Here is a 26,687-nt window from a genome sequence, read left to right as displayed (position 1 = left end):
AACTGAATCTCACTGATATCTGCACTCGGACAGTCATTTAGGATGACTACGTCCCTATGAAAAGCAACAGATCCTTTCAGCAAAGGAGCAGTAGTTGTGAAATCATTTCTTTTGGTAGAGCCAAAGTCTGCAACAAATAAATCCGTCTAAAAGAGTAGAGCTGCACACAACGCAAGAGAACGAAACCGATTGCATTGACTCACTGTAACACTGTTCTAGAAGCTTTTAAGTGATCTTAAAAGTGTATTGATGATATGAATTTCACACGGGACTTTCTAAATATTGTACACATTACAAAACAATTTCATTAATCAATATTTGTGTTTTGTGTTCAAATCTTAGACTTAATTCATTGACTTAATTCAAGACATGATCTTGGAAATTAGGCTTTCTTACCCCTCTGGCATTTTTTTCCCCCTACTGTACACTTACAGTAAAAAAGTAAAACAATTTTTTCAATGGAGTATAAAATATTTGGGATATATTATCTAAAAACAAGCCTTAATATCAACAATAAATAATGCAAATGTGACTCTCGAGTAAATGGTATGTGGGTTTAAGCACATTTAGACATTTCAACTATAAAACAAGACTATAATAGCGATTAAGAAAAGTATTTTTGCAGTGTATTTTCAGTTTGTTTTTCACTGACCCCTGTGTGTGCCATGCTAATTAAGTGTTAGAAAGTGAGTTAATGGGCCACTCATGACTTTTGAAAGTGGTTTTTAAGTGTACTTTCAGTTCATCAGTGCACCAGCCAACAGAAAAACGGCATAAGCTGATCAACAACATGGTTTCTTAACTAGCTTAACTAGATCTCCTTTAAACTAATAAACAATATAGGTTATTAGTTTAGGCCTAGTATGATTTTTACAATTGATCCATTCTGCTTTCTGAGCTACATTTAATTCAAAACTGTCTCAATCTCTCTCTGCAGAAGGATTTACTGGCAATCATAAATGTGCAGGCAGCATTGATCGACTCTTCCTCTGAAACGACAGCCTCCAGCTCGCCCCTTCATCTCTACAGGTGCAGCTCCTAAACAACCATGATTGTTTTGGTAGTTGAAGATGGATTGCTTTGAAAATGTATCCACCAAACCTACACCAACACAAACCAGGCAAATGCATTCATGCATCTGAACGCATTCATGCATCTGAAGACGCCCACGGTGGACATGTTTTCTGCATTGTCAGAGGAGTGACGTTGACCACGTGTTGGAATAGAATGTATCGATGGGTAACCATGCAGCACTGCACAATACAGCACTATAGATAACATTTATAACAACATAAAGTAATCATGACACATATTGTGTTAAATTCCTATCATATATTCTTTATTTCTGGAACATATTTTTGCTCAATTTCTATTTTCCTATAATTTGGCTCTGTTAAAGAACACTAAAACTTCTACAGTCTTCTAAACTAGAAATGTTAGATCAAATATTTATAATGAAAATGTATAATTAACTAAATCTCTTTGCTTTTCAAAGTTCCCAAAGTGCTGATATGGGAGTACAGACAGGACACATACAGGCCAGGCAATACATGTGAAACATCACAATATTCAAGTAAATATCATAGCGCGATGTAACAGGAGACCAGCAAATTAAGATACTGAGAACTCAAGCACAGCAGACCTCACAGCTCACCTGAGAACAAACAGAAGACAACAAACACTCACGCACACACACCACCCACAACAAGCAACTGATGACTAATAAAAAAGACACTGGCTGTAGGGAAAGACAGAGATGGAAGTGTGAAGGAGACACTCACCATAAACTGAACGTTGTCGAAGCCGTTAGACAGCAGGTGGTTTTCGTACTGCACGAGACCGATGTTGTCCAGCCACTGTCCCACGGACTGGACGGGGCAGCGGGGGCCTATCAAGGGGTGCAGAGGGAGGCGTTTGAGAAGTGAGTAACCATCCACCCGGTAGCAGCGACAGTCCGGCTGCGAGAGCTGGCACTGCCACATCATGTTCCGTGCAAAGTGACTGTCAAACGAACCCGCCATGCACAACAAGCCACGGAGAGCGCGAGTGAACACGGGAGAGACGGAGAGAGCGAGAAAAAAGGAGGTGGAAAAGTGATTTCAACGAAAAGAAGAAAGTAATGTTTAGAAAACAGTGGAAAAAGGGAGGTAAACAAAAAGACAGAGCAAATTAGAAGAGGGTCCTCTCTGGAGAGTGAGCGTTAGGGTCCGTGCTGGTTGAGAAACACGCCGGCTGTGGAAGTAGACATGCTGAGGGCTCCAGATTACATCCACAATAGAGGCGAGAGAGATGCACGATTACCAACCACCGCTTCAGCCGCTGTGCTGCTCAACCTGTGTCTCAACGTGTGGAGAGTGCAGGCATGTGTGTGTGTGCGCGCGTTTGGGCGTGCGGGAGCGAGCGAGTGAGTGCCCTTTTGCGAAAGAGGATTGGAATGACAGCGTGCAGCTTGCTTGGTAGAATTCGGTTTCTCCAGCACTCCCACGCTCATTTGTATGCCTCTGCATCCTATGCCACTGTGCGCTTTCTCTCCCTCCCTCTCAGTCTCTCTTGCTCCCTCCCTTCTTTTCAACTAGCTGTACCTCACATTGCCGATAATAGCCATCAGATCAACCCCAGCCTCTTTGTCTGGGTGCAGAAGCTGCTGTTGCTCCCTCCCACATGTACACACACACACTGTGGGCGTCTGTTAGCACTGGTGGAATGGCAACACAAATGAGGGACCACTGCAGAGGAGAGGCGAGGAGAGGAGACAAAAGAAGAAGTGAAAGTAGAGGAGAGGAAAGGAGAGTAAATTTGACAATAGAGGTGGTAAGGAGAAGAATAAAGAGAGAGGAGGAGAAAGGAGAGGTAAAGTGGAGGCGGTGATGAAAGGGTGAGGTATCAAGAGAAAGGGATGAAAGTAGTAAAAACATGCAAGAGGTGAGAGGCAATGTGCAAGAACAGGAGAGGAGGTTGGAGAAGTGGGGAGATGAAAGAACAGAAGGTGAAATGAGAGGGGCAAGAGGAGAGGACAGGAAAAGTAAGAGATGAAGCAAAAGGAAAGGAGGGAAGAGGAGAGGAGAGAATGGGGGGTATTCAAGGAGAGGCTTAAAGTGGAAGGGACAGGAAAAGAGATGAAATAAGCAGAAAAAATGACAGGAGAGGAGGTGAGGAAAGAAAAGAGGAGAGGCTACAGGAGAGGGGACAGGATGTGATGGAAGAGGCGAAAAGAAAGGAACTGAGAGGAGAGGCAAAAAGTGACGAGAGAATAACTGGAGAGGAGGCGACAGCAGAAGAGAGGCGAGAAAAGAGGACAGGAGGTGAGAGGAGAGGCAAAAGAGAATGGGATTTAGAAAAGATGAGAACAGAGAGGAGAGGAGAAGACAAGTTGACAAGAAGACAAGAGAGGAGAGGAGGCAAGAAGTGAGGCAACAGGATATGAGAGCAAAAAGAAAGAGAAAGAGAAGAGGACAGAAGGTGAAAGAAAAGGCAAAAGAGAGGAATGGATATGAGAAGCGGAGAAAGGAAAGAATGACAGGAGAGGAGGGGCACAAAAGGGAAGAGGAGTCAGGAGAAGAGACAAAAGCAAAGTTGGCAAAAGTAGAGTAGGAGAAAAAGCATTAGAAGAGGCAACGAGAGATCAAAGGAGAATAGAGGAGGCAAGAGGATAGGCAAAAAGAGAGGAGGAGAGAGGACAGAAGGTGAAAGGAGAGGCAAAAGAGAGGGGGGACAGCAGAAGAGAGAATGACAGGAGAGAAAACAGGAGCAGAGGCAAAAGGAGAGGGAAGAGAATGGGAGGAGGCAACAGGAGACAAAATGAGACTCAACAAAAAAGAGGAGAGAGGAAAGAAGAGAGAAAAGGGTGTAGGAGAGACAAGAGAAGAGGCAAAGGGAGAGGGGAGAGGAGGTGAGAGAATTGGGAAAAGAACAGGATTAGGGCTGCACAATTAATCGAATGCGATTAATTGCGAATGTTATGAACATTTAGTCAGTAAAGCCGGTTCTGTGATTAGCAGTACATCTCCATCACCTGCTTTCAGGTGGAGCAGCATTTACATAAATGGCTGCCCACTGCTCCGGGTGTGTGTTCACAGTGTGTGTGTGTTCACTGCTCTGTGTGTGTGCACTTCGGATGGGTTAAATGCAGAGCACAAATTCTGAGTATGGGTCACCATACTTGGCTGAATGTCACTTTCACTTTTTTTTCCACTTTTTTACTAGACAGTCAGAGTTCTCTGACAATCTACTGTATGCAAAATTGCATTCATAATCGCAGATGATATAATTGTAGGATTATGAAATCGACTAAATCGTTCTCGATTATGACAGCTGTTTACATATCTTCACAGTGAACTATGGCTCTGTGCAGTAAATGCTGCTCCATCTGAGAGCACATGAAAATATCACATTTAATAATGTTTTAACTCCAAATTATAAATCCTTCTATGAGATGTTGTCGCTTCTTAACCCTCTGGAGTCTAAGGGTATTTTTGGGGCCTGGAGAAGTTTTGTCATGCCCTGACATTTGTGCTTTTTACAGTTTTTTATATATATCTAAATGGGTAAAGTCTAATCTCACTGTAATCAGCACAAACTGGGCTATAATAATATGTGAAATGCATGTATGTACATTAGGGGTGTAACGGTACGTGTTTTCGTACCGGACCGTTTCGGTACAGGGCTTTCGGTATGGTTCATGTGTGTACTGAATGAACGAATGCAATTTTTTGTATGAGGAACATAGGTACATTTTCGTGTTTCCACACGAACATATTAAGTGGCGGAAGTCTCAGCGTTCAGCGCAAATCCCGCCTTGCAGCTGATTCTAAGGCTGGCGACACACTGGATGCGTGGCGCAAGCATCTCAGCCGCGTGGCGTGTCGGTTTTTAATTCGGCTCCCATGTTAACAGGTTAGAGCATACAGACCGCCTGCGTGAGACGCGCGTCTCAGGCGCGGCTCGAGCCGCGCGGAAAACGCGTGCATGCTAGAAATAGAACCGACGCCTATTTTTACCGCGACATGCGCGCATGTTGGAAGTGTTTCCAGGCAAAATATAATAGGAAAATGTGTTTATATGTCATTTTGTACACAAATACATATGAATTCATGATATTTTGATATTTGAAAGTCTGTAGGTTGACATAAATTCAGATATAAATGTAATTTAAAAAATAAATAAATAATTATCGATTTTCAAATATTGCACCTGTTAAACATAATCTATTTCGCCGTCAATACTTTTGACGGTGTCCTTTATCAGGAGGCGTAGGTGTAGCTGTGTAAAAAAAAGTTGATATTGTTGTCATGAAGACAAGAGCCTGGTCTGTCAACGGTCTCCCAATACAGCAGCAGCGCGCCAGCGCCACGTCAGGCACGCTTCTGGTGTGTAAAGACACAGAATCCGCCACGCTTCTGGGACGCTTCAGACACGCGGCCCTCACGCCACGCAGCCAGTGTGTCACCGGCCTAAGGTTTTCAAAAGGCATCACGCGAGGCATCACTACAACTAGGAAAAAAATGACCGTAATTCAATCGCAGTTGCCGTCGGCATTTAAACAGACCTTTGCTCTTAATTCCGATCGGCCAACGCAATAACGAAATCTGAGCAGGTCTAAAAAACTGAGACTGTTGTTGCTGCACTTTACACTTTGGAAAAGTTATGTATATATTTTAAATATGAGCAGGCCTACAAGCTGGGATTGGTAATGCTGCACTCTAATCATAGTTATTTATTTATATTTTTCATTATACTTTATTATGTGATATTGGTTTGAGAGTGAGAGTATTTTATTTAGTGGAGAACTTTGCAGCAGTATTTTATTTCCTATTCTTTTTTTATTATATAACGTTATATATTTTATTAAAAAGTGTTTAAAAAAAAGTAAACAAATTAGGGGTGCTCCGATCACGATCGGCCGATCGTTATGCGCATCTCGTCAGTAAAGCCGGTTGGAATTTACCGCTGATTAGAGAACCGGCTTTACTGACGAGATGCGCATTAACGATCGGCCCGATCGTGTTCGGAGCACCCCTAAAACAAATTGTTAAAAACAAGTTTATAGTAATAAACAACCTGCAGTTTAATGTTTGCATTTCTTTCCCTTACTGTACCGAAAATGAACCGAACCGTGACTTTAAAACCGAGGTACGTACCGAACCGTGATTTTTGTGTACCGTTACACCCGTAATGTACATGATTGTATTTTGAAAAAAATAAAAATATTATGCGTGGTTAGTGAAAAACTAAAAATGTTAAATCACTTGAATAAGGCCATAAAACACATAAAGAACATTGGTTCCCGGGACTTTTGAGAACTGGAGCTTGTAGCCTAGATTTTTTCTTTCTAAATTATTTGAAAATCATCTTGTTTGCTCACTCACAGAAAACAATATATTGATTTAAATTTTCTAAAGCACTTAGAATAATTAAGGCACACAATATTTCATTGTATTCTAAGCAGTGATAAAGGCCATGTTGATTAGAATTTCATTATAGATATACTTTATTATGATGAAAATTATAATAAGAAGAACTCAGATAAACCATATATTGCCGTAGTTGTGTGTTTATTAGTCACACTGAATCAATGAAAGCAGTTAAATCTTCTGTTTATTCAGCTTTCTGGACTTCTTCGGGGCATATTTCAATTTTCAGCACGAGAGCGCCCTGTGGTCTTTGGACGGAGATTTAATGATGATCACAGAACTGTGCTTCACTGCTTCAGCCTAATCGCCATTTATTGTCTTTTCAATTTAATTTCGATAAATTGTGCAGCTCTAGACGAGTTGAGAGACAAGAGAATGAGAGGAGGCAAAAGGAGAAAAGATAAGAGCCAAAACGGGAGGAGAGAGGATAGGAGATGAGTGGAGAAGAGAGGAGGTAAAGGGACAGGCCACTGGAGATAATGTTAATGTCCTCATTATTAATTCTAGCATTTGATTCTCACTATTTTCACTTTTTATTATTGCTGTCAGAATCTTACTACACTGATCTCCAGTCAATGATATGTTCCTTTCCCTACCACTGCAAACAGCAAAACTGTCCCAAGATCAGTGCTTAGAGATCTAAACTGTCCATCCACTTCCTTTCCCCCTGCTTTCATCATGACTACAGGAAGAGCACAGTGACAAGGGGAGAGCTCACGATAGCCATGGTTACATCTCAAAAAGCTCTCTGTCTATGAGTGGGTCATTGATACTACTGAAGAAAGCCCTCCTGTCTCACTGCACTGCACACTTCACAGCCGTTAGTTAACATTCACATCATGCCATAAGCTCTCTATAGTTATGGATCTATGTAAATGTAGTGGGATGACTGACTATATGCAGCAACGCCACACACACACACACACACACACACACACAGAGAGACACACAAACCTGAGTGATCCTCCGTAACCCCCTCCAACTCTGTGCCAATTCCAGCACCTATGGAGCTCATAATCTTGTCAATCTGTGGAGAGGAAAAGAGAGAGAGAGAGAGAGCGGTATTGTGTTTGCATAACAAAAGGCCCTCATCTCGATTTTTATGTCCTTACTATATTGCATTTCCCCACAGACTTCTCCCTCGTTGCTCTTTTCCCACAAGTCCACTTGCGGTTTTTCTTAAATATCAGTAACTGTGCCCCAAAACCACTTAATTGTTTGCTAAAAGCTGGGACAGGAATGGGAATTTTTTTGGGGGGGCAATTTATCACAATCAGGTTATGGTTTAATAAGGGATTAATTGTCATGAAAATAAACCGCTAAATGCTTTTTTCTTTTTGCAAACAATAGCTTCTTATTTCTTATTTTAATCATGATATAGACGTGTTTTTGTTTTTAATGTATCAGTTCACTCAGTATAATTAGGAAGTCATTATTCAAAGGCACTTCCTCCATTAATTGACTAGTTGCTTGACTTTATATATGCTACATTACCCTGGATAAAAGCTGCCCTAGTGAAAAACAGATCACTGTCAGTGCAAAACAGAAGAGAAAATCGTGTCCCGGGCATATCATTTAATAAATTAAAGAAACACATTCAAAATCACTTAGCTGCCATGACAACATTGTTGAATAATTAAGGCTTTCCGGCGAAAGGGCATGATTTTGCATCACACATCAAAAACATACACCGAGCACCGAAAGAAAACCTTTCTATTCAGTCAGCTTGGTTACTTCATGTTAAGTGAATTAATTAAGTGGAAATGATTCCGCAATTAGCTGGTAATTAAAATGTTATTACCTCTTCCCACTCTGCAGTAAAGGAAGGGGTTCTCTCTAGTCTGTTGGGGCTGTTTTTACCGGGGCTGTTCTGCCCCCTGGAACTCCACTGCTCCTCCTCGATGGGAGACACGGCCACCAGGTTCGAGTCTGATTTGGAGAAATTTCTGGACAGCTGAAGGTCCAAAACGTTTTTGGGCATGGACCTCATCCTCCCGAGAGTGCAGGCTCTTTCCTCGTAGCCGGAACTGCTGCTTGCTGGGCTAGAGCCGCCCTTGCTTTTGCTCCGGAACTCCCTGTTCCTCACATGCACCCCAGTGGTCTTGTCACCCGATCCGGTGAGCGTAAATGGGCCCTGGTTGACCTGGGTGTGAAAAATCGTCCTGTAGACTATCTGCGGTTTGGCTTCTTTCTGGGTCTTTAGGGCAGACGCCTCGCTGCCTGTGCGAGGGAATGGGGGCGAGTACTCGGGTGCTCTGAGAAAATTCCCGTGCCGGAGCGGAGGCTCAGGAACGCTGAACTTTCGCACTTTGCTGTAGAGCTGGTAAGGGTTGTCAGGGGATTCGCAGGCAGGAGACGAGCCGTGAAGGAGGCCAGCGAACTGCTCGGGAACGTGGCTATTTCTTCTGTCGTCTTGATCTATGCACTCCTTCTGGTGCACTGCCTCTGCAAAGGGAGAAAAAAAAAGTGTAGGAATCAGTAAAATCTGATTCTTAAGGCTTCATGCTTTCTCACTCACGTTCTTTCTTTCCTTTCACATAAAAACATAGAACAGACATGAATAACAGTATAAAATCATCTCAAATAGTCTCTTTGACTCCCTGGACAGTGTCCCCCTTTACACAAAAAAATATAGTCTCTTGCACTGCCCCATGTAAAGAAGCCCTAGACCATTTCAATAAAGAGTTCTTAAAAGAATCTGTCCTCAGGCAGAGTGTTATTTGTCTGAATGATAGCACAATCATCCTTATGTTGCATGACTTGAGGCATCATTTATGTCTGTAGCACAAAATACGCAAGACATGTAATGCACCTAAATTCAACACACCGGCTGTGTGAATACCCTAACATTTAAGTGTGAGAAATAGTAAAATGTCATGCTAATTAGCACACTTTTACCACATTTTCTGAGCTGATTGTGGCATTTCGATTTACAAAATTTAGTATTATATATTTAATTGATATTCCAAAGTGTTTGGGGAAGTGTAGAAATACATGAATGGCAAGATGTTTCTTCTGCAGACGAAAATTACACCGGTCTAACCATAGCTGTAATAATAATAATAATAATAAATGCAAGTAAAATTTGTCTTTTAGTGTCTTCAACTAAAGAACTGCATGTACACACACACACACACGTTGGTACATCCAGCTTTGTTCCTTTCCAGACAGTCACACGAGTCGCCTTTTATGTCTGTGCACACAACGCAGAATAATTAACTGAACAGGTCGCTCTGCTACAAGCCAAAATAACCACTGGAATTGAGGAATCTGAAAGGAACACAGAGAAAGCTGCTATTTTTATTTTGCAACAACAAAAAAAGCGTTGATCTTGCATAAAGTTCACAGCGCAAATAAACAAGACTAAATGGAGGACGAGCTAATTCAGCTTTGATGAATAACTAAAACAGCACTCAAAAAGTACTTCTAGTCTCATCTCAACTCCACACATCCTCAGAACAGGCTCTGAATCGGGGTTTTAAAACTCATTAAAGCATGCGCCTGGTAAAGCAACATACTCATGGCATATAATATAAATCACAGCACCACGTTCACATGCATTACATCGCCTCTCATATCTGGTATATCAAGAGAAAAGGCAGTGTCCCATCTGATAAATACGGGTGTGGATGGCGGAAGACATGCAATGCTATAAAGGATTTTGAAGTGTACTCTGGAATGGACTCCAGCAGTCAGATTTAGTGAATGCAAAAAAACAGGATATCAGTGTCTATAACACTCAGAGGGAGCCATCAGAGCTCAATGCTCCCCCATAACGTTCTTTCCAAGCGTTGGTGCCGTGTTCCATGTAACCGATAAAGATCAAATTACACTCCTGCAGGCTAAGGGAGCGCAGAACAGGTTGAGACAACAAGAGATCTCACACACAAACAAAATGAGTTTAAAAAGGGAGAGTTCACCCCCAAAAAATCATGCACTCACCTTCATGTTTTCTAAAGTTTTATGGTCACTTTCATGATGACGTCTGCAAGCTCCAGTTCCATAATAGCATAGAAAAGAGTGACTAGTCCATTTGGAAAATATCTTCTTTTATGTCCCATGGAAGAAAGTCAGTCTTTGGAGCGACATGAGGGTGAGGAAATGCCGACTGAAACAATCCTTTAAAACAAAGTCCCAGATTCGCTTATGACCTCGAAGAGAGAGGATAATGTTGTACAAAAAGGCCCGTGTCAGTTATGATCATCTAGAGCAAAAGGACCGTACGTTAAACGCCATGACGAGTTCATCCACTGACAGAGAGAGGCACAGACAGCATGAGCTATCACAACAGTAGTAAAGGTCGCAGCCATCTCAGACAAAACAGCGGTTGGCATACAAAACACAGAGAGGCCTTGACCGTCAACTGCAAGAAGCCAAATACAAACACGCTGCAGGAAAAACTCACACTAAGAAGGATCAAAAGAAAAAACAAGGTAGGTTGATTCTATCGGTCTGTCTACAGACATTGAAAACTTCCATGTGCACTCTTAACCACATAATAAAGATGCAAATCAGCCCGCCAAAACAACAATTTGATGCTAACAGTCTCATAATACTGATATAGGTCGAATATCAGTGTAAATCGTTTAAAATCAGACAGTATTCGATTCATTTAACATCAAATAAAATATAACAAACAACGGCCTAAATAAAAACATACAGTAAAGTTAAGGAAAAAATGAGTGGGTTCACCAGACTCGCAGCAAGGCAGAAGTGGATAACTATCTGCAGTACAGAAACCACTCAGCACACCTACACAGCCATAATGGAAAGTTCACTTCAGTTTCTGGGAAACAGATCAAATAAAATGCACAGTTTATGGGTAATATGAAGGCATTGAGTGCTCCGAGATCTTTGCCATCACTGAGAGAGATGTGTCAAAAAACTACGAGAGATATCAGGGGAAAGAGATCGGTTTGTGTGTGTGTGTGGGTTTTACCGTTTTCTGAGAAAAGGATTTTAGTAAAAATGTATAAATAAAATAAAAACTAGTTTATCTATATAGTAGTCACAACAGTAGTAAGTCGTAGCAGTCAGAACAGGTGAAAATGTGGCCTAGTGGTTAGAGAGTTTGACTCCTAACCCTAGGGTTGTGGGTTTGAGTCTCGGGCCGGCAATACCACAACTGAGGTGCCCTTGAGCAAGGCACCGAACCCCAACTGCTCCCCGGGCACTGCAGCATAAATGGCTGCCCACTGCTCTGGGTGTGTGTTCAAGGCTGTGTGTGTGCACTTTGGATTGTAGTGTATTATAGAATTAAATGAGCAAATTAACCAGACAATGGAATATCATTTATTTTTTAGAGCATCCCCCTTTATAACCTTCTAATATCTGTTGCTTTTTCCATGTTCCTCTTAGGGGTGGGCGCTATACAGCTATTATATTTGCATTTTCCTATAACACTGGATACCGTTCTGTATTCATGAATTAGAATTTAGCATTTGGTTTTGTTCAATTTGGTACACTTGACGTGTTCAATTTTAACACAGATGATGATAAAGAGTCTAGCATGAACGCTTTTGTCCTCTCTGTGCAATGCCGTACTACACAGGCATTAGTAATCAAATACACAGAGCATCGTAACAGACCAAATTAATAGAGAACAAATCATCTAGTGGTTCCCAAATTGAGGGATAGTGTATAGTCAGCACATTATTTAGCAAAATAAACCTCTGCGTAATTTTCCCACTTATCATGCGGCCACTTGCCTGGTAAGTAAATAATTGCGCCCAAAATATTAGTTGAACATTTGAACATTTCAAGACACGAGCGGAGTGATTTAATAAAAGCAAATTGAACCAAGTGATGTTCTCTGGTCTGGATGTGGCTTCCTAAAAGCATGGGCTCAAAGCTCTTGGCCTTCAGAACGGAGAGAAGAAACTGAGAAAGAAAGACCACAGACAGACAGAAAGAAAGCGATCTACTGTAGAATTGACTGTGGTGCCATCTGAACTGACCCACAGGCCAAAGAATCAGAGAGATCTCAGCAGAAGTGCTCAAGTCTTATCTGAGCACAGCAGAGAGTGCATCAAATGCTCACGCAGGGTGAAAAAGACTGATCCGGGGTCAGTGGGAGGAAATCTATCCCTCAGCACAGCGTCTGAACTCTTCCCACGTAATTAGATCGCTTGCAGGGTTACTTGTCGTAATTTATAAAGACACATATATGAGAAATTCAAGCTTTGAGGTGAAAACAGTGGGACAGAGTTCATGCCCTGATAAAAACAAATCCATCCTGTTCAATTTGATGCACTGACAACAAAATGAGCACAGAACAGGTGCAAAAAGCAACTTCTCAGGTTTAAAAATATATTTTTGCATGAAGAGTGAACATTATGTAACCATTGTAGCATCAGTGCTTTATATACTTTACAGAGCTTTAATCATAAAACTACTATAATCATTTAAATATCATATATGACTAAATATCATCTTACTTGCCACTTGCCATATTGAAACCAAATTAAATGAGGACAGAATTTTGATTTCAGGTGACTAGACCGCTGGGGTGTAAGAGCAGCATTCAGGGGTATTATCAAGATTATTGGCTTATGCTGCTGTATTTCTGAGTCAGTGGTGCGAAGAGCTTCTCCAGAACATGCAGTAAACAGCAGGGAAGAGAACATCAGCCAGAGTGAGTCATATATCAGGAGCTACAGTGCATGCTGGGCCCACAGCAAAGAGCGAATCTGAACCCCGACAGGAGTTAAATAAAAAAAAGTGGATATTCTTAAAAAAAGTTGTGAATCTCTCCTCCCTCCATTAAACATTTCCATGGAGAACCATCGGCTATGGTTAAAAATATCACATGCTGCAATAAAGCTACAGCACCTACCTCTTTCTTCAAAACCTCTATCGCACTCGTTCTTACCTTAGCAGGACAGCCAGCAGGACTTTCCAGGAGAAGGATCTTGTGAGGAATGAGGCTCCCACCTCTGAGGTCACACTCGCACACATTCGTTTACATGTAGTTTTTCATTCTCAAAGATCTGATAGGGCCACTGTTGCACCACACAACATTCCAGTGATGTGTTTCTGTGCATGCACACTTGCTCATCTGTGCATATACTGTCATGTCTTGTCATGTCACAGCTTTGGAGAGAAACCGAAAGATAAGTATTCTGCACGTACTGTATGTATTTGTGAGCTGATATATGTGAAGCTGTGGCTCACTGTGTGTTGAAGTTATCTGTCTATTTAGATTAGTCTGAAATTCAAAATCAGGGTGGGGTTGTAGATGCAGGAGGAAGTAATGGTGGAGAACAGTAGAAAAAGTGCTGATGGGCTGAGCTGCTCACACAAACACACTCCCACACTCTGAGCTGATGGCTGTCTTTTCCAGTGGATTAAAGGCCACATGTTTAATCGCTTGTTAACAAATGTTTACTGCGCCGTATTGAACGGCACCCATTTTCTGCCAAAAATAGGGCCAGAGATCCTGCCAGACCTACAGCAGCTCGCAGAGAGAGGAAAATAAAAATGTATCTATACCATTGCTTTTTACATTTAATAAATAAATATACAACTGTAATATTCTAATATTGCAGAGAAAAATCTTCTTGGTGCTTGCTAAAGCAAACATTGATGTTACTATTGCAATACTTAGGGTCTGTTATGATACAGAAAATAAATCAATAATTTCTCTAACTATTTCAAGGAACATAATAGATTTTTTTTAATACATTATTATTGTTATTATTCAGCAAGGATGCAATAAATTGATCAAAAACATAGAAAAAGGTCTATTTCATACAAATACTGTTCTTTTGAGCATTCTATTCATCAAAGAACCTGAAAAAAAATCAGTTTCCACAAAAATATTAAGCAGGATTGAAAATAAATGCTTCTTGTGCACAACAAATCAGCATATTAGAATGATTTCTGAAGGATCATGTGACACTGAAGATTGGATTAATGATGCTTGAAATTCAACTTTGCCATCACAGGAATAAATTATGGTACATTTTAAAATATATTCAAATATATTTTAGCAAAATGAAAAATAACTCAAAAATTAACGTGATTATACATTTTTACAATCAATTCAATAATTTTTTTTTTATGTTTTTACATAATTACGTAATTACGTTTAGGGCCCTTTGAAGTGTTTTATTTTTTTCTCACCAAATTTTTTACTGTTACCAAATTCTGTGTTTCAGCATGTTTAATTATTTGAATCCATAAAACATTTTTTTTATCTTAAAGAAGCCTTATGATTTTTCCCCTCTCAAATATTCTGTGTTGTGAATTCAATTTTTTTTTAAGTTTTGGTTACCAAATGAAGGCAAGACACATTAATTGAATTTATCTTTTAATTATTGAAAATTAAAGGGTCCAATTTGTAAGATATTTGCAGTAAAATATCCAAAACGCACTAGGCTAGTGTTATATATTTTGTCCAGCTGATTACTAACAATCTCTAGTGTTTTCAACTACTTGTAAATCATGAGAAAATTCCCATTCTAAACAGTGGCACGGGGCAGTGCAGTCACCTGTCAACGACGTTAGTTACCCTTTGTTACCGTCTTTACTGACGTAGAAACCACATGACAACAGTGTCGTAGACAAATGCGGAAGTAGCTTCGCGACAAACTTCAACTAGAAAAAGAGATGCCGATCTCGCTTGTGTTTTACTCGACAGGTGAGTTGTTTTGATTCATATCTTTACAGAAAATGTATGCTATTATAACGATCAACAAGATTAGTTTTATGGGTAATACATGCCAAATGCAGGGCATTGCATCTCTAGACCCGTGCGAGGACGCGTCTGATCCATAATCTGATCGCGTCTTTGCATGTAATCTACTCGCGCAAATCGTTGAACTCGCGTTAAATCCATGATTTATCTCTCTGTCTGATTGATGGCCGTCTGCGGTTGAGTAGAAGACAACAAATCCCATCATTCCACGCTCCTTCTTAGCATCATCAAACCACGCGATTGTTATTGTTTTGGTAGTGCGCCCTCCAGTGGCAGGTCCTACAACCTGTAACTTTAAGTAAACTTTTTTGGGCAAACAAAGGGGATTTCCTATGCAAATTCCTATTCAAATTCGAATTCAAAATGAAAATGAACCTTTACAGCTCTGTGTATGTGATATGAAGCTGTTTTAACTCAAACCAAATGGTCAGAAGCTCATGAAAGCTCTCTCAGAGCAGTTCTGGAGATGTTTTTCATACGTTTACATCCTCATTTAGAGATACGTCAGAAGCTGAAATCACAGAGAACATCATGCGCGCTTCAGTATGTGTGTAATAAATGAAACTTCGCATCTGCGCCATTCATTAGAGTCATACAGAACATCGACACTTGCGGCTTAATAGTAACAGATACTAGTCCATGTGTAACTTGTAATGTGTAATGACCTACTTTTGATTAATTTATTCAAAATTTGACAGGTTACATGACATTCCTCGTTAAACTGTGAATTCTGTTTTTATGATCGGATTCCGCGATTCCATCCGCATTTTCCACATCACGGAATTCATAGGACCCTAAAATTATACCAGCACAATGTATACTCTCACACTTTAACTGCTTCTATCCTTGAACACTTAATAATTATCTAATCAAAATGAAAGAGCGCAAACAGCGCTGAGTCTAGGAGAACTCACAGTTATCACACACACTCCGGATGCGTCACGTTAAACTTAAGCAGTGGTCTAAAACAGTTTATTTATTCTCCAAACGGACACAAGTTTACTTCAAGAGTGAAAAATGAGGCATAGATAAGTTTGAAGTTCAGTTTAAAAAAAAAAAAAAGTTTTGATGAAAACAACGATTTGGGGTGAATATATTGTAATTTCATGGAAAACTATGTGAATGGCTCTCTGTGGCATTGCAGGATTCTCTGTCAGCTGCATTTAAATCCGGGTCTGAAGTCTTAGCATGCAGCGTCACGTGTCTAAACAAATAGCTGAACAAAAATGTTGTCAGTGATTTCAACCACTAGAGGCCGCTCTTGCACTGTATAATGAAAACAGACCCTTCTCAGCCACTCCAGCAATGGACGCAACCCGGAAAACAATCGACATTTTTGCCGATAACCGATTGTTCCCACAATCAACTATCAGTGCCGATTAATCGGTAAAACCGATACATCGGTCGGCCTCTAATGGAAAGGGTAAAACATTCCATAGATCTACATTGAAGGAGGGACATAAGCCATATAGAGATCAGAATATCACAGAGTAGGTGGTCTCTTTTCATTTGGGACAGTGAGTAATGGCCAAGCAACCTCATATCATTGTACTAAAAACCACCAAAAACACAATAGAAATCATATTGTAACCAACCATAAAATCTATCATTATGAAAAGTCATAACATTTCTTTCCTCGGCGTACTGAAGTGTACTTACAATTTGAGGTTTATTCATTTCACAAACACAAGTATGAGCAAAAGTAACAGTGATTCATGCTTTATCAAACATCTCAGCTAAATTTTTTTTTTTTAATAAATTTTTATTTAGCATAAAACTCCAATAGCCCAAACAAAAAAATTGTTGTGACATTAACATAAATTAGCACAAAAAATGAACTTGTGTAGCCTAAAGACTGTCATAAAGCCAGGCGTGTACGAGCGTGCGAGCGCTACATCAGCAGAGGTAAGTTAGGTTATGTTTGCAGGCAAGGGTTGAGCATCACGTCTGCTACAGTCTTGTTTCATTTTCTGTGGTGTTCATCTTTGACTCACTCTCGAAGATATTAAAAGCCACAGAGCAATATCAGACCTGTCAATCACAGAACATTTTAAAGGGCCTGCTGTCTGACGTCTAAATGCACATGGATTCAAATCAGTCCAGTCTAAGTCTATGAGTCTGTCAGTCTCTCAGTTCTCATGGGCACAATATACTATTCAATATACCCTTTCTTATATGGAATTGTCATTTATCTCCCCTATATGCCCACAGGAATCATAAACAATTATGAAATATTGAATTCACTGTAGCTTTCCATTTGTCTCAAACTGCACTGCACATCTCCACGGCAACCAGCATCGACAAGTGCTGTGGGGTCTGAATGCTGTCAGAAGAGTGATGTTCAATTTGTTACATTAGAAACCAGAACTGTTCAGAAGATATGTGTGTGTGTGTGTGCGTGTGTGCTCATACAGTTGTAACTGCATATACATTCGTTTACGGATGGACAATAAAAATATGATTTTTTTTATCTAACCATTCAACACACAGGACTCTGATCTCTGAATCTCTGTGGGTGGCTGAACTACAGGGAACACATTCACACACACAGATCCTCTAATCAAACTCTCTTTAATGGAATGATGGTGTTTAATTATGCCACAGAGCCCCGTTAGCACACTGAGTCATAAAGAGGAGTAGAGCGTGTAATAATGCATGCATGAGTGCATGGGCACACACCAGATAACTCCATTAATTCAGTGAACAGCATCAGGTCAGTTTATAGGTCTTGGACATTTGAAGAACTCAACACGGGGAAGAAGAAGACAACAAGACATTCAGGAGAGTCCACCTTTCAATTAAGAGAGACAATCAACTTATACAGGCAACATCTAGCCTTTTTGTAATGTACTATGCTATTTTTGTCATAAAGTAATTGACATATAGTGGGAAAATATCAACAGAGTGGGGACTAAAAGTTTGAGCGCACACTGAAACAGAGAAATGTACTGTGGACAAAGTTTAATGTTTGGGGTACAAAATAAAAAAACAAATACCTTTTTAAAAGTTGACCAAATACAGAATATTTAAGACTCGACACTATTTATATCACCAATCAAATTTCCACAGTCCATTACCGTTTGAAAGTTTTGGGTTGGTAAAACTTTGTTTTTATGAGTCATTTATGAAGTCTCTTACGCTCTATCGAAAAATAAAAAACAGTGATATTGTGAAATATTAAATTAACTCTATATATTTTAATATGTTTTATAATTAAATTTATTATGGTGATGGAAAATCTGAGTTTTCAGCAGCCATTACTCCAGTCTCCAGTATCATATAAACCTTCAGAAAAGAAGAAAGATGTTGAACACATTTTTGCTGCTTAATATTTTTGTGGAATCTCTGGTAATTTTTTTTCAGGATTGTTTTAAATAACAACATTTATTGAGCAATTTTTGTTAACAATGTAAAAGTCTTTACTGACACTACTGATTAATTTAATGCAAAAGTAAGGTACGGTGGTGTAATTAAATGTGTAACCGTCAAATACATTCAGTAATATACACATAAGAGACTCTGCAATTCATGATTTTTTAGTTCAAAAATTTTATTGTAACTCAATTTATTCTGATAATAACTTTTACGATTGGAAATTCTTATAAAAAAAATGTAAACATTTTGTAAAAAGCACACTCAGATTATTGAATTGTAAGTTTTGCCAACAGTTTAAGCATTTTTATTCTTTCTCCATTCAAGTAAATAAGAACAGTGCTTTCTTGTCTGGAGATAGCTGCTCAAGGGCGTTACCAAGATGCCCATAAACTGGACTGATGCTGCCATTTAGTGAAGTCAGAATGGCTGTATTTACTGGTTGAATGCACAAGAACGCCACCACAATGTTGTAATTGCCAGTGGGAAACCCAGTATTTTCTTTGAACCTTCTTTCTGAGTTGGGCCAGTCATTTAAAGAATCATCATGGAACCTACTGTAATTGTTACTGTATCATAAGTTTTAAATAATTTACTTTAGTAGTTTGTTCTTATTCATTCAGTCCTTCCACAATCTGCAAATATAATCTAAAAAGAAAGCAGCGGTCTTAAAATTGCAAAATGCTTCTATTGTATTCCAATAAAACAAGAAATTATGATTTCCAAAGTTATAGATAGAAGCTTATGATGAAAATCAAATATTAAGCATGAACAACAAACCGAATGAAATATTCTGATGAAATCGCTGCTTAACTTTTCAGTTTAGTGGGGGTTAAGGATGCTGGTTATCATGCCTGGGACCAAAAAACAAACAACTTGACTGTATCTCAGAGCTGAAAGGCCTATATGCATCGCAGTGCTGCAATCTCACTCATCTCTCTCCACAGTTACAAAACACCACATCAAAAGCGTTTGCACCAAGCGCAGCTGGATAAAAATACACCACCTTTGGTAACCCAAAGCGATGAGAACTTGTCTTCTCCGCACTCTCATCATGCCTCTATCTCTCCATCTCTCTCGCACCTACTGTAGGGAAACGGCAGAACTTCATTTCATCACCTAGGCACAGCATCAAAGGAACTACAATGCGCTCACTCAACTCTAGTTGCCAAGGCAACAATACAATGGACCTTATAAAGCTAATAAATAGATAGGAGGAGGAGGAAGATGAGGGGAAAAAAAGAAGATGGGGTGAACGAAAGCATGAAAATGCGAGATCTATTCCTGGAGCTGCAGAGAGAGGACTTCAATGCCTTTTACTGTGATTTCGACTCTGATCTGCAGCTTCAATCAGAACAGCGCTTCGGATTCATGTCTTTGGCCTCCCAGAGGAGATGCTAACATGCGATTACAGTGATGGACCCTTTTTTGTCTTCGTATGCCAGCAGAATTAAAGTACTATCAACCAAACGTACCGTGAGATCTCAATGCTGATAACCCAAAAATCTGCTTTTATTGCAGGGAATAAGGCAAAGAACCTAAGAACTTCATGCAACCAGATGAAACAAGCTCAAAAACCCCATGAAACGCCACCATTACAAAGTCCTGCAATGGTGGGACACAGGACACGTTTATTAGGGCAGACCGTCAGGGAGTCGGCATCAAAGAGAAGAGTAGAGGACCCCTCCATCTGAAAAGCCCCGTTAGACTGGAGAGGCCCTTTTCACAGTGGAGACCCTGCAAAAAGAGATACAAACTCCCCTGTAGTTCCAAAAGGGTTTTGTATGCTGCAGTGATATTTCCTTTGCTATCTATCACCGTTTGCCTTTCTTAAGAGATCGCTTGTCTTGTAAAGAGGGAATGGCGGGTAATGTGGCCAGGGAGAGCTGTATGACTCACAGGGCAAATGAGGCTTTGGTTAAAGGGTTGCCAGGTCCTCCTGCCACACATGCACAGGCTGGGAGGATTTCAGGAGCGACACAGATGAAGGTAATGACACCCGCTGGGATCTATACAAGTGACAGAGTTTAATAAATGGTAGAAAAGTTTGACAGCTTAGCCCGACAGCAAAATTCTAAATTAACTTTTTAACACTCCTGTTATTGGGGAGTGAATTTACCAGCCATAAAAATAATTCCTATCAGCTTTATTTAGTCAATTCTACATTATAATAAACATATACAATATACAATAAACTATATACTGTTTATATTCCTGTAATAAATGAATTATTAGTTAATACATTTTCCCTTGCATGTACTGTATGACAAATAGTGCAAGTAATGGTGTCACTCACTGCAGAGATGAGTCAGTCTCCATCTTTGCGTGAAACTGTCGCAAAAACATCAAGACACATCATTACTTTGTTTCTCAAAATAATTTCTATAATGGGAGTAATTTCACATCTGGAGGAAAAATAAATCTTTAGTCATCTTACTAATGGAAAAAGTTGCCTTTTGGTATATTTACTCAGCAACTACTTTAACAAGTGGTGGCTGTTCATTTTGGATGCTGCCTGACTGAATGAGGAAGTAAAAAAAAAAAAGGTCAAAAATGCACTTAACAGGTAAATATTGCAACATCCCCTTCTGTAACCAATCGTATCCAAACTAAAAACAGCAAACTTGGCAAAAGTGAGAAAGCAGTAACTCTTATAATTAGATACTCTCTCCTTCCTCCCTACTTATCCTTATTTTCTCTGAACACATGCGTCAGGGGATCAGGATGCCAGACAAGCATGTGCAGCAGCATTAGTCGAAACCAACGGACTGTGAAGTACACCAGCGTCACCATGGCTACCCCTCCTCAGTACCAGGAATGACATCGCCATGGAAACAGCATCGGCTGCCCACTCGGCCAGCAGTGCTGTAGGTGGATGCTGAGGAAATGACAGGCAGAAAGTGGCGGCCGAAACCACCCATGCCAAAACACTGACGTCTGCTGAGATGGTGCGCTTGCACTAGGCTTTGTGCAGAACATCCCTGCATTGCTCTCTGAGTGCAGCATTTTTACCAACAGTTCAGACCAAGGACATTCCCACGTGCTCCGATGCCCGCTGCCAGTTTCTTACAGTGGCACTTTAAAATACTGTACAAGCCATTAAAAGGTGGTTTGATGAGTAATTTAGTCACACTTTTACAGTAGTGTCGCTCAAAGCAGCGGGAATCACTCTGTTGCTGGCATAAGCACTCTGAGCCAATCAAGAGAGAGGCCTCCTGCTGAAATTAACATGTCTGAATAAAAGACATAAAGGGGGTCGGGTTTTTTTTTTAATCTAGTGTGTGACCTCATTGGCTGAAATGCCTATAAAAAACCACATCCCTGTAAACAGTAAGCAAATCTGTCCCAAAGCTCCCATTATTTGTCCACTCAGACACTAGACACCTTTACACCTCCATGTTCTTACTACATGTCAGCAGTTTTCTCAAGTCGTGTCTTTTTTTATTTGTCGTAGGGGATTATATTTGAGAAATCTTGTCCTCTAGACCAGCAAGAGGGAATAAAATGCTAAAATAAAAAGGACAGTCGTACCAGTGAGGCCGTAGTCTTCGACCGATCCGACGGAGCAGTTGGCGGGGCTGATGGGGGGGCTGGCGGGGGGGCTGGTGCTGAAGCTGGCGTAGCCGAGTGATGAACTGACCTCAGAAGGCTCACCGCTGTGGTTCTGGAGGGGTTTCTGGACGTCCTGGGAGGAGGACAAGGAGGTCCGTTGCTTTGGCTATGACAGGAAAGAGTGTAATGTTAGCATCAGTCACTTGAAGAGGAGACTTTTATAAGCCTTTTTTATATTACCCAAGATAATATAGTCTCCTGCAACAGACCCTTAAGTAATTCTGTCTAAATTATAATACAGAATTTACCCTTCAATATAATTGTTAGGGATGCACAGATCATGATTTTTCATGGCTGATTCCGATAACGATGTTTTACAAGCAAACTGGCCGATTCCGATACCGATTTCCGATTTTTTTTTTCTTTAGGCAACAAACAAAAAAGAGGGAAAGTATGCATAAACAAGATGTTTATTTGGTATTTAATAGGCCAAACTGGCTTTTGGCTATTGAAAACAGTAACCGTAACCATCTGAAATTAACGGCAATAATTGCACAGTAAGCAGGCTACATTCAATACAAACATAGATGGTACAGACATCAGCATTTAGCTTTTGTTTTTGAATTGGGTTGAAACTACATAGAACTGGCTTTAATGAAAACATTAACTGTAACCATGTGAAATTAAAGGCAACAACTGCATAGTTCTTCAATGCAAACAACACAATCAACAAGAGGTTTCTTAATCAGCATTCAGTATTTGTTTTAGTTTTTAAATTAGCTATCTGTGCCTCAGACATGTAGCTCAGCACTTCCATTGCCGAACGCCTGTCGTGTCCTGCATACAGATTTCAAAATGTTTCCAAACAAATGACACGACAGCGAATGATTACAATGTAGTCTGTGCACGCGGGCGCACATCTGGAAAAATCGGGCCAAAAAAGATCAAAAACTGTTCGATTGCTGATCGTGTATTTTAAGCAAAAACTGTCTGGTTCCGATTCATGGCCGGTCAACCAGTGCATCCCTGATAATTATTGTTTTACATAAAATACTTCACTGTAACACCAACCCATGGTGTCCATGCTAAACTCACTGCAATATTGCATAAATGAGGTGGATTTGTTGTCAGGGTGTTGCTACACAGCGGCTAAGGTTTGGTTGTTAGCATTTTGCTGTGCACATGCTAGCTGTAGATAGATCAATAGAGGCTGCCTCCACTAACAATCTCAGCAGACATCCCGACAAGAATCAAATGCACTACACAATGGAGTTGGTCTGCAGGAGAGAAGGAAGTTTGGAAAAAGCCTGCAAGTAGGAGGTGGAATGGACGTGCGATACATATTGCTCAGTGAGAGGGAGAGACAGAGCGAGACAGGGAGAGAAAACAACAAAAAGAGATGACTATGTGCAGAGTCAAGCACTTGTATAACCATAGAGAGCCTTACTTAAGCATCAGCTTCACTTTCTTTTGCATCACAGGTGTTCAAAATGCCAAATTAATTAATTTGCATGAGAAAAATGTCTCTGATTTAAGTGACTAAATTTCAAACGCACTTGGCAGAAACCTGGCACTACTTGAAAACACTGATGAAAAAACAAATCTGAGAGAAACTGAAAAATGGTTTTGGAAAAAGAGCAAACAAGATTGAAGTAAAAAGAGGATGAAAGCAGCTATAATCGTGGTCTATACTATAGACAAACCAAAAGCTCTACAAAACATGCTTCATCCACACTTGAAAGGGTCATATAATGTGATTTCAGTTTTTCCTTTCTCTTTGGAGTGTTACAAGCTCTTGGTACATGAAGAAGATCTGTAAAAGATTAAAGACTAAAGTCTCAAATCCAAAGAGATATTCTTTATCAAAGTTAAGACTCTGCCACGCCATCCTAAAATGGCATGTTCAAACACGCCCCCCACATGTCTACGTCACTATGTGGAAATAAATGTTCACGCAAAGAAAGAAGGTGTGGTTTCAGTAACCGCAGTTAGTGTTGAAGCAGCCATGTCAGGGAGATGGTATCTAGGCAAAAGTAAAGTCACTTTATTTGGCCTTCCGAAAGTAGATGCAAGAAGATCTTTAAGATTCCTTACAACAGAACAGCAACACATTTTATGGACGATCGTTTCATGAACCTAGGAGAGGAGGTAATTCTGACTGATGTTGAAATAAATATTGAGGTTGACTCAGTTTAAAAAAAAATTTTTTAAGAGTAATATAATTCTCTTAGAGCGCTTACACCAGAACAGTTTAATAAAATATGTTTAAAAGATACTGGACTCTGGCAAGAAGAGCACATTGATGGATCTTAATTTCATATCAAGAACTTGTGTGTGATTCCTATTCAGCATTGTCTATATATCCGATCCCGGCGATTATTGAAAATAGAAATGCTATTATTATTATTATAATATCAAGCAGATATTTATCTTGTTTTTAAATTCATGTATACTCACCATTACAATACTGCTGTTTTTCAATGTCATCTGAATGACTTTTCAAAAACTCTGCAGCACTTAATTACCATTTTCTGTTGGAAAGGCTAATGTTTGTATTTGACTATGCACATCCGCCACAGTTTTGGCTGAATCTGCAAATTCAGGCAGATTTCATTTTCTTGTCAAACACACCTTGTGTCAGGAACCTCTGCTAATGAACCTGTTACTCACATACGCACACTTGCAGTCTCACACCATGAACTCCTCCTAATGAGTCTGTCATGGCTGACTGTAGTTAAATTACAAAAACAAAACAAGCCTGTTTGTCAAACACACCCACTGTCTCCTCTAATAATGTTGTACAGAAGTCTCACACATACACACACACACTCTGTCACAGACTCACCCAGTGTGTTTTTCCCCGGGGTGAAGATCAGAGAGAATGAACAGGATGCACACCTGCTTTACTTACACGTGCACGTGTGTGGCTGTATGGTTGATTACGTTTGCCCATTTTTCAGAAAGCGTGAGGAGAGAAATTGTGAGCTCATTTATGGATGGTAATTATGAGAATTATTCCGCGGGCTCTGGGATCGCAGGGCAATAAATGCTACTAATGTCACATGACTGTTTCACCTTCCAGTGGGGCATTCAGCACATTCAGGAATTAAATTCTGTCAATGCATATGCAGATCACATTACGCTCAAATTTCTGAGCAAGACTTTATAATTATGGAGAAATCATTCAGCGCTGATTTTATATGCTCAACTGGTTCAGAAAATACTGTTATACTGAGAGAAAAAGTGTTGATCAGAAGGATCTCAGGATGAATTTCATGATACATAAGAACGTGTTCAGATCAAATTCTCATTACCATAATGCGTAACACTCTCATAATGCTTTTTCATATTACAGAAGTGCAGTGGTTGTCATTAAGGAAGCAAACCTAAAATTATTCAAATATATTAATGAAAATCTAACCTAATTAATCAACATGGACACACAGAATCAGAATCTTGAAAGCTCTGGAATAACAAAATGAAATAATTTGGTTGATCCAATCAGAAGCTTTCACTTTTATAGTGAGAAAGCCATCACACTAGTGTGGATGTGAATTTGAAAACGTTGAAGGCTGGTAATATTACTGAGTGCCGGAAGCAGTTTATTCCTGAACAAGGTGCTGAACAACCTTGATGTGTAAAGCAACACTATCAACATTCCTCTTGCTCGCCCTCAATCTCACATAAACACACGCACACTTAACACACACACCCTCACTCACTTCAAAACAACTCTCGTTTCCATGACAACGGAGGCAAAGCTGCAAGAACAGGAGCACCGCAATAACAACATTATCAAATATAGAGCTCCTGTTTCTAAAAAAAGACAGCAGGAACACACTCGGCAAAGGGGGAGGGGCTGCATTTTATTACTAAATAAGACGCCTTAAAGCACAAATCAAACCGACTGCAATGTATTACAACACCTTTTATTGTTAAATGATCCTTAAACCAGCAACACCAGAAGAAATCATTGGAAATTAACACAACAGTTCTACCAAAAATAACATTTCTGTCACCATTTACCTCAGTACTCGATAATGTACAACAGGATGTTCGTACTGCTAATTTTGATACAACATATATAAATATTAATTTCTAAAATTCATGTACTGAAAAGGGCAGCATGAACATTCTGGTAAATTTCTTCATGGAAAGAAGTAAAATAAAATCATTTGGAGAGCATTATTATTTTCAAAGGAAATAAAAAGAGGGCAAGACATTAACTAACATATTTAAAAAAAAAATGTTTAAGAAAAGGTAAGGGGAGTTATGGTGCTTCACGCTGGGTTTGTTCGTATCACACAAGAAGCACTACATGATATTAGCATCATTAGCATGACAAACTCAAAACTCAAGGGGCAGAGGGCATGGAGTATTCAATCTGCATCATTTAGCTTGTCACCATTTCAGCAGTGGTGATACAGTTTAATCGCCAAAGGGGTCCTCAACATCCAGCTGGGGCATGAAATTATCTTTTATTCCTGAATTGCTATTAAAGAGAAAATGTAGAATATGTTATGACCATAGGGGTTTGAGAGCCTACGGCAAGATTTCACCAGAAGACACACAGCACAAGGCCACTGACGAGTGTGTGTGGGATGCACTTTTAGCTCACTCACAGTGCAAACACACACATTTGATCACACTGCCAA

General features: G+C 39.9%; 1 protein-coding gene across 12 annotated transcripts in view; it reads right to left on the bottom strand.

Annotated features, from left to right (window-relative positions):
* anks1b (ankyrin repeat and sterile alpha motif domain containing 1B) overlaps positions 1–26,687 on the bottom strand; it is a 150,690-nt gene that overhangs the window by 46,004 nt on the left and 77,999 nt on the right. For 9 of the 12 annotated variants that reach the window (XM_052578121.1, XM_052578138.1, XM_052578111.1 and 6 more), the window contains exons 12-15: positions 22,012–22,198; positions 8,212–8,855; positions 7,365–7,437; positions 1,782–1,888 (exon numbers count right to left, since the gene is read on the bottom strand). In XM_052578121.1, the coding sequence (XP_052434081.1) occupies positions 1,782–1,888; positions 7,365–7,437; positions 8,212–8,855; positions 22,012–22,198 (1,011 nt within the window). Of the gene's footprint in view, positions 1–1,781; positions 2,529–7,364; positions 7,438–8,211; positions 8,856–22,011; positions 22,199–26,687 lie in introns of those variants that run through there. The other 3 variants (XM_052578171.1, XM_052578197.1, XM_052578178.1) reach the window with 3 other exon arrangements.

This window comes from Carassius gibelio, chromosome A4, assembly GCF_023724105.1.
Source record: "Carassius gibelio isolate Cgi1373 ecotype wild population from Czech Republic chromosome A4, carGib1.2-hapl.c, whole genome shotgun sequence".
NCBI classification, from domain to species: Eukaryota; Metazoa; Chordata; class Actinopteri; order Cypriniformes; family Cyprinidae; genus Carassius; species Carassius gibelio.
The sequence above is the reverse complement of the archived record's forward strand: the minus strand, read 5'-3'. Positions and strand labels throughout refer to the sequence as shown.